This window comes from Nanorana parkeri, unplaced genomic scaffold, assembly GCF_000935625.1.
Source record: "Nanorana parkeri isolate BGI_ZX_2015 unplaced genomic scaffold, ASM93562v1 scaffold337, whole genome shotgun sequence".
NCBI classification, from domain to species: domain Eukaryota; kingdom Metazoa; phylum Chordata; class Amphibia; order Anura; family Dicroglossidae; genus Nanorana; species Nanorana parkeri.
Genome location: NW_017306605.1, coordinates 1,354,505 through 1,362,308, shown reverse-complemented (window position 1 = coordinate 1,362,308; position 7,804 = coordinate 1,354,505). Strand labels below are relative to the sequence as shown.

The 7,804-nt window shown below is 47.9% G+C and overlaps 1 protein-coding gene across 5 annotated transcripts in view; it reads right to left on the bottom strand.

Moving 5' to 3' along the window:
* Positions 1–606: 606 nt before the first annotated feature.
* The window catches only part of OLFM2 (olfactomedin 2), a 129,969-nt gene continuing 122,771 nt past the window's right edge, over positions 607–7,804 (bottom strand). For 3 of the 5 annotated variants that reach the window (XM_018558404.1, XM_018558403.1, XM_018558406.1), the window contains exon 8: positions 607–1,613. In XM_018558404.1, coding sequence (XP_018413906.1) covers positions 939–1,613 — 675 coding nt within the window. In that variant the 3' untranslated portion in view covers positions 607–938. The remainder of the gene's footprint in view (positions 1,614–7,804) is intronic. The other 2 variants (XM_018558402.1, XM_018558401.1) reach the window with 2 other exon arrangements.

The window sequence follows — 7,804 nt, the reverse complement described above, 5'->3', positions numbered from 1 at the left end:
TAGTACACTTTGTCTGAACGTGCTCTTATTCTTTAAACTTAAGATGAGAATATTTGCTATCTTATAGAGAACATCTAGAAATGTTAATTGCACAAACATTACTTTGAAAGCTTTGCCTTTTGTTTTGAATTCCTCCTGGAAGATAGCAGTGCTCCTCCTGACGTGTGATCGTGTCAGGCCTGTGCCTACAGCCTCATAGCTGTATATCTCCATTGTGAGTTCTAAGGCACGGATGCCCCTGACTGCTGGTCTCACAAGATTTCTAGTGAGAGTTGGTGATGCCACTAATGTGCTTCTCACTGTTCTCCTTGCTGGAGAGAGTTGTACCTGGCAGTAGAAGGATCTCCCTGCTACTACTTTATTAGATGACTAGGCGTGGGGGAGGGGGGTTCTGATATAGGGAAGCAAAGCCCTGTCTGTATAGCCAATACTGGTGTCTATTATTTAGTCCTCTGCTTGCCTTCTTTGGGCACAGCTTCTACAGTCCAGGTCCTCTTTAAGGAATATTAATATACTTTAAATCTACTGTTTTGTAGTTTACTTTTCCCGTGTGTTGATCTTCCTTGACTATGCTTTAATATGAGAAAATTGTAATTTGCTGCCATTTGGAGCAGCTATGGGTCTTTTTTTTGAGGCCCCTGAAGGTTGACTGGCTGCTCACCATCACCACACTATACTATATATGAATATTCCGATACGTTTCATCACATAAAAGGAACAAAATACCACTGGCCAAACAATACCCATGTCAAATACTGTCTTTATTTGCCACCCGAAAAAAAAAAAAGGATATTTTTGATACCATGCTCACTCAACCACGTGAAAGTCTTTTGTGTTCTGTGCGTTTCATAGAAATAACGGATATTCTCAGACTGTAAAAAGAATGAAACCAAGAAAGAAACAAGGAAAGGTGAGATGACCGTCCTATGCAGTCCGCATCACTCCCCAGAAGTCTTTATAACATGGAACAGAGTGACGTTATAGAGAACTTGATGACCATTATTCCAGGTGTAGAGGACTCTCTCTCGTGGGTTGTAGTCCAGCATAGATATGTGTGAATACTGATTATGGAACGGGATATCTGTGTATTCATAAGTAGATGAGTTGGTGTAATATGCAAAGTAGATCTTGGCTCCTGCTAAATGAGAATTGGTTACGTAGAGGGTGCCGCATATCATGAAGGACTCTCCGGCGCTGCGTTTCGGGTAGCCGGTGTCCCAGGTCTGGAGGATCTCCAGCGTCTGGGGGTCCAGCTTGCTGACCACAATATTTCCCGCATTCTGATTGGTCGTGTAAACCGCCCACAGTCCGTTTTCGTCCACCATGAAGTCAATGTCGGAGAAGCCGCCCCAGGAGTAAGGGAAGGTGTTGTTGTAGCCAGCGTTGTTGAGGTTCCTCTGGACTGAGACACTACGCGAACGGAAGTGATATTTCACCACAATGTTGCTCTGGTACTTGTTGTAATACAGCGAGCCATTGTAAACCACGTGGCCGGTGCCGGCCCAGGGATGGGGGAGGAGATGTTGCACGAAGTTCTGGCCTTTGATGAAGTCATTGAGACTGCGGTATTCCAAGACCCTTCGACCTTTTAAGTAACCATCCATGTACCAAACCTGGAAAAGACAACATGTCATGTTAAATGGGAGCTTGTAAAACATTTACCAGTGTTAACATTGTTACATTGTAAAGTGTTACTTGATACCACAAATGAGAGTTGTCAGTCCATCAGCATATCATCACCATCGCTACAGCTGGCGGTATACTAAGACCGGCGCGGCCGGGACGGATCCCGACATTACTGTCGAGATCCACCCAGCTGCGTGACTGACAGCTGGCTCTGCCTATCTAGAGGCTGTACCCGCCCCCTCCCCCATCCGTTCCGCTAGTCAGCGCTGGAGGATCGGACAGGGGAGGGGAATCCCTGCAGGGAGCCGTGAATGAAAGTCACAGCTCTCTACAGGGAGATGATCGAGAAGTGAGCGAGCGACATTATGTGTTCGCTCACTTCCCGATCTATTGAGCTGACGTGTGACAGTTTCATTGTCACAGGCCGGCTCAGATTACGAGGCTGAGTGATTTTCACTCACCTTATAGTTCTCCTTTGAGAATGAATGGCAATGCAGCACACCAACTTGCAGCACAAAGGTGGGAACCCGACCTTCTACATTACTTAGCATACACAACCTCAACTGGAAAATATAACTGATGATGGGTCCAATTTACCAAAACTTTTCCATATCCTTTGGCCACCAAACTAGACATGTGCACTGCCAAAAAATTCGTTTCGTTTCGTTTTAAATTCGGATTTGTGTTATTTCGTTTTTCAGGATTCGGGTGTGAAAGTCAATTCGGATTCGGAATTCGGATTCGGACGAAATTCGGTAGCGTTAGTACGAACGTTCGTTTCGTTTTCTGTTCTTATTCGTTTCTTATGCGTTTCGTTCGTTTGCAGCAAAAGTGACATTTGAGGGGGAAAAAATATTTTTCTCCTCTAATGTCACTTTGCTCCAACGAACGAAACGAATAAGAACAGAAAACGAAACGAACGTTCGTACTAACGCTACCGAATTTCGGAAATGGAAATTCGGATTCGTTTGCATTCGTTATGTCTGCAATTCGGAATTCGGATACATCCGAATGTCCGAATTTCCGAAAATTCGTCCGAATTTCGATTCGGAACGAAACGAATCGCACATGTCTACACCAAACCAACATAACCTTCTCCAGCTTTGTGTTCCCTGTAATAGTTCTGTATTCAGACTGCAGGTCTTGTAGGTCTTCCATCTATTGATAATATTTGCCGCGTCTTTCGTTGCCTTTTGCTCCTTCTTGAACATATTTTGCACTCGGTCCTCCGATCATTTTAATTATTGGATGATCACACTCTACTCGGCTCAGTTTTATTAATTCCATCGCAGCCGGTTTTTATTTTTCTAATACCATCTTATATTTATCTCCCCAAAGCTCCATGCAGGAAGTTTAAGACCTCAATACATTATGTTATCTATACCAGTTACCTATTTAGTATCCATTTCCTGAATTGCTTCCTCTTTATGACTGTGCTTGTAGAGTGAGATCTGTAGGACCATAAAAGGTCGTCTTCAAGGTAAGGTCTCAGCAACTCATACACACACACGTATTAGGTAGTCCTATAGCTGAACTCTGGGATAATTATGAAATCTTCCCATCACTTCCTGATACTTAGTACTGTAGCCCCCATCACCTTCTGTGATGTGGCTACTAGACCTTTAGTGATAGCCGGGGCTGTAGTCAGCCTGGCTGGAATTATAGTGGCCGTTATCTGGTTAATTTCAGGTGTCTGGCATTGCCTGTACCCCCCCTGGGCGGAGTGTGACTCTGTCATGTTGTGGGACAGCCAATGAGAGGCACTGTAGTGTATGTACAGTACAGCAGCCAATCACTGGTTTGAGTTTCTCTCAGCCAGTGGTGCATGCTGGGATAGGGTACATATACTGGAGGGATTTGCCATGTGCTCAGACTAGCCGTGACCAGCCATGGATTAGGGCTGGGTGCTGTTCAGCCTGCCCCCCAGGCTGGGCCTGGGGGTGGGCACAGGCTGGTATGAGATAAATGTCTCCCTGAGGCTTCCAACATGGAGGAGGTCTGTGTTGCTGTCGGAGGAAGAGACCCAGGACCAATGATGGCTCTTGAAGTTTCCTGGAACCTAAGGACTTCAGGAGCATGGCCGGTGTCTTTCCTGTTGAGGATCTGTATCCATCCTGCTTATCTGTTACATCAGTTGCTATCCGCTGCCTTCCAACTGGATCTACACTGATGTGCCAACCGGGTCTGGAGCTTATGTCTGTTACCTCTGGAAGCTTAGAACCCCCCCCCGCCCCCCCATACCCTCTCTCCCCAGTGAAGATGTTCAATAAAAGTTATTCAGCATTATATTACTGGAGTGGACAGTTTATGGGCACCAGAAGAAGGGCGGTCAGTGCTAATGGGTGGGCAGCTGAAGAACATCCCCTAGACAGACTAGAGATGAACCGGGCATTCAGCGGCTCCTTCGGGGGTGAGCGCTACAGTATATTATAAACCTTCTTGTGATCTGTGACATCATCATCTTCATTCATAAAGCTCAGCTATGCCCAGACACCCGAAGGAGGGTTCAAACAAGCAGCACCACCACCGCCATAATGAAGTGGGAATGGTAGTTCTCAATAGGATTGCGAGTGGCTGTGAGCAGGGGAGAGTACAGTAGTGATCCCAGGTGTTCATTTGCATTATCTGCCACTCACAGCAGAAGTGGATGAGCATGGCGGATCAGGAGCCTCTTGGCCTGTCATTCATAGTATGAGGCAATGGTGGGTGGTATAGCCTCGGAGTCTCCTGGTCTGTCAATCAAATGGTGCAAGGTAAGTGGGTAGGTCAGGCCAGGAGTTTGAGACTCCCGGGTCCTCCCACTATAGCCAGCGGTGGCATAAAATCACCACTCATTGTTAAATGGACTACAATGGGGATGGTACAAGACAAGTGGCTGGGGGGATTGCAAACATGGCGGTAATCAGTCTTACTAAATGGAAATTAAGGGGACAGAGCCGCTCTTCTAACTGATTCAAGAGGGGAGTTCTCAGGTGGACACCTGGACTGAACAACACGGAGATATTGCTGAAAGTAAGAAAAACCTTTGAGGTAAAGACAAAACAATTCTGCTTGGTGTTTAGGAAGCCAAACTCTGGCCCCCCAAGCTGTGCTTAAAGGAGAACTATTAGGCGTTACGAGAGGACGCTAGTTTGTGTCCTCCCGTTACCCTTAGGAGAACTATGGGAAAAGGCCCTGACCCCATAGTTCTCCTTTAAAACTACAAACTCTATCGTGCATCTGCCTCTGGGAGTCATGCCTGTGACTGCCATAGTCTTACAATGCCTAATGGGATTTGTAATTGCCCCGCAGCTGGAATGCCGGTGTTTGCCTACCCCTGTATAAGTTTGCCTACCCCTGTATACTGTATAAGTGAACCTCCCCCTGTTTGCGTATCGTACGATATCGTACTAACGAACCTCCCCCTGTTTGCCCATTCATGGGGAGCCTGCCTGGAAAATGGAGAGGTTGGTCTGGATGGGTTTTGCTTGCACTCCCCACTCCCCCCCATAGGCAAAAACATACATTCCCCCATAGAAAATATTCCTAAGCACGGCTCTTCAGCGCCTGGACTGTGGCGTTGCATAGCTGGTCGCCATGTTTGAAGCTTTAGCTTTACAAAGCCGGATTTTCACACGCGATGCAACCCATTCAAGGTTGCTTGGAACAATTGGAGTGCAGCAGAGGATTACATTCTGATGAATATGTCCCGTGTACAGACAAGCTCATTATCACACATGGAGAACTCTTCATGTATGCCCACAAGGGTCGCCACCTTTTCTTCAAGTGAAACCCGAACACTCAAGCGACGTGCAGACATTTTTTGGGGAGAATGAGTGGTGGCTTATTCATAGGTAAATAGTGCTGCCCATTTATATGTTAATATCACAGTTGAGACTATTTTCTTTGGGGGGCCAGTAGCCCCTATCTTAATTTTGGTTGCCCCTGTCTGCCTGACATCATGTGTCCGGGTTTCTGCTGCCTTGAAACCTGGACACAGCATTCAAAACCCAAACTGTACGGGTGAATCCTGGACAGGTGGCAACCCTAATGCCCACCATAATTCATACAGATACTCTAAGCCGGTACTGGGATTCCGATCCTCCAGCCCCGAGCTGAGCGGCATGGTATTATTATGTTAGGTACATCCCAGAGATATCAGGCTAGCTCCCGGCTCCACACAATACGGCCTGCTGACTGCTGATACCAACACATCGGGTTTAGTCATTAGGAAGTGCCCCGGAAGGCTTTAAAGGAGAACTATGGGGTCAGTGTTTTTCCCCATAGTTCTCCTTAGGGTAACGGGAGGACACAAACTAGCGTCCTCCCGTCACCCTATGCTCAGTATATAGGGAGCTACAGCTCGCGGTATACTGAGACGCCGCAGCCGGAGCGGATCCCGACGTAGATGACGGGATCCGCCCAGCTGCGTGAGTGACAGCTGGCTCTGCCTATCTAGAGGCAGAGCCAGCTGTACCCGCCCCCTCCCCCGTCCGTCCTGCCAGTCAGCGCTGGAGGATCGGAGCGGGGAATCCAGCCCCTCCCCTGTCACGGCAGAGAGCCGTGACAGGATCGAGAGGTGAGTGAACGCCGGTATGTGTTCGCTCACCTCCCGATCTACTGAGCCGACCTGTGACAGTCTCATTGTCACAGGTCGGCTAGAACTATGAGGTGAGTGAGAAGCACCCCCCCCCCTCATAGTTCTCCTTTAAGTAAAAAAGCGAGCGAACGCCACGGATCAATAGGAACGAGTATCATTTCATTAAGTACCCAACTTAGTATCAGTATTAATACCACTTAGGAGCTATGGCTTGGTTCAGGGAGGGGGAGGCAATGCTGCAGACTATGTTGTGCTGGCACGGCGAAGTAACAGGATTTTTTTCCACCAATATTCAATACAGCCATCACTTAGAAAGCGGGACGTGGCGGCCCCGGGATCAATGTTTTACCCGCACCCGGGACTGGTGACATTACGGCTCACAATGAATTGTATTACAAGTGGCGATCGATACTGTTACTGCATACAATTGATGGTGCCATCACACAGAATGGATTGGGTTACTGCTGCCGATCGATGGTGGTACACCGGTACTTAGCAGTGAGAGTATTAGCACTTAGAATAGATTAAAGTGGCGATTGTTATATATGATCCCTCTGCGGAATGTAAGGGGTTAATGGTGATCTGGCTGAGAAGGGGGATAACGCTTTGATTACATTGTGGAACTTCAGGTGAACCCGCGGCCAGGCTGCGGGCAAACAAGTAAAACAAAGGCGTGCACTTGGCTACGATTGAGCCCACATAAGGGTAAAATGCATTACAGTGGGCCGGGCTGCTGTGTGCTTTGTCCAGTGCAATAAAGTTGGATGAAAGGTTTGATGCAATTGGAGTTAGGGTTGCCATGTTTTTCCTCAAGCCAAGCACTCTAGCACTACATGGAAATTTGTTTTGGAGAAGATACAGGAGAGAGAGAGGAGAGACAGCCAGGGGAGAGAGAGGAGAGACAGCCAGGGGAGAGAGAGGAGAGACAGCCAGGGGAGAGAGAGAGGAGAGACAGCCAGGGGAGAGAGAGGAGAGACAGCCAGGGGAGAGAGAAAGGAGAGACAGCCAGGGGAGAGAGAAAGGAGAGACAGCCATGAGAGAGAGTGAATAGGGACAACGCAGGGAAAGAGGGTGATTAGAGACAACCCAGGAAGTAGAGAGGAGAGACAGCCAGTTGAGAGAGAAGAAACAGCCAGAAGAGAGATTGAGGCGAGACAGCCAGGAGAGAGAAAGGAGACACCGCCAAGAAAGAAAACAAAGAGAGACAGCCAGAGGAGAGACACTTAGGAGAGAGATTGAGGAGGGTCAGCCATGAGAGAGAGGAGAGACACTTAGGAGAGAGATTGAGGAGGGTCAGCCATGAGAGAGAGGAGAGACACTTAGGAGAGAGATTGAGGAGGGTCAGCCAGGAGAGACAGCCAGGGGAAAGTGATTTTACCGGCTTTCTCTGAGCCTAGGCTGTCATGGACTCGCCCCCGGAGGTGATGTCCATGGCTCACAGTACTCCTAGAGTGAGCAGCACTTTTGGGTCATTATGTGAGAGTGCCGCTTAGTCCTGGAAGAAAAACTGGTGAGGAAAAAGAGAAAGGACTGGTGCCATCACGTATCACCCGTGCAACTGGACTGAAGACTGCAGGGAAATAGGTTACTATTAATACT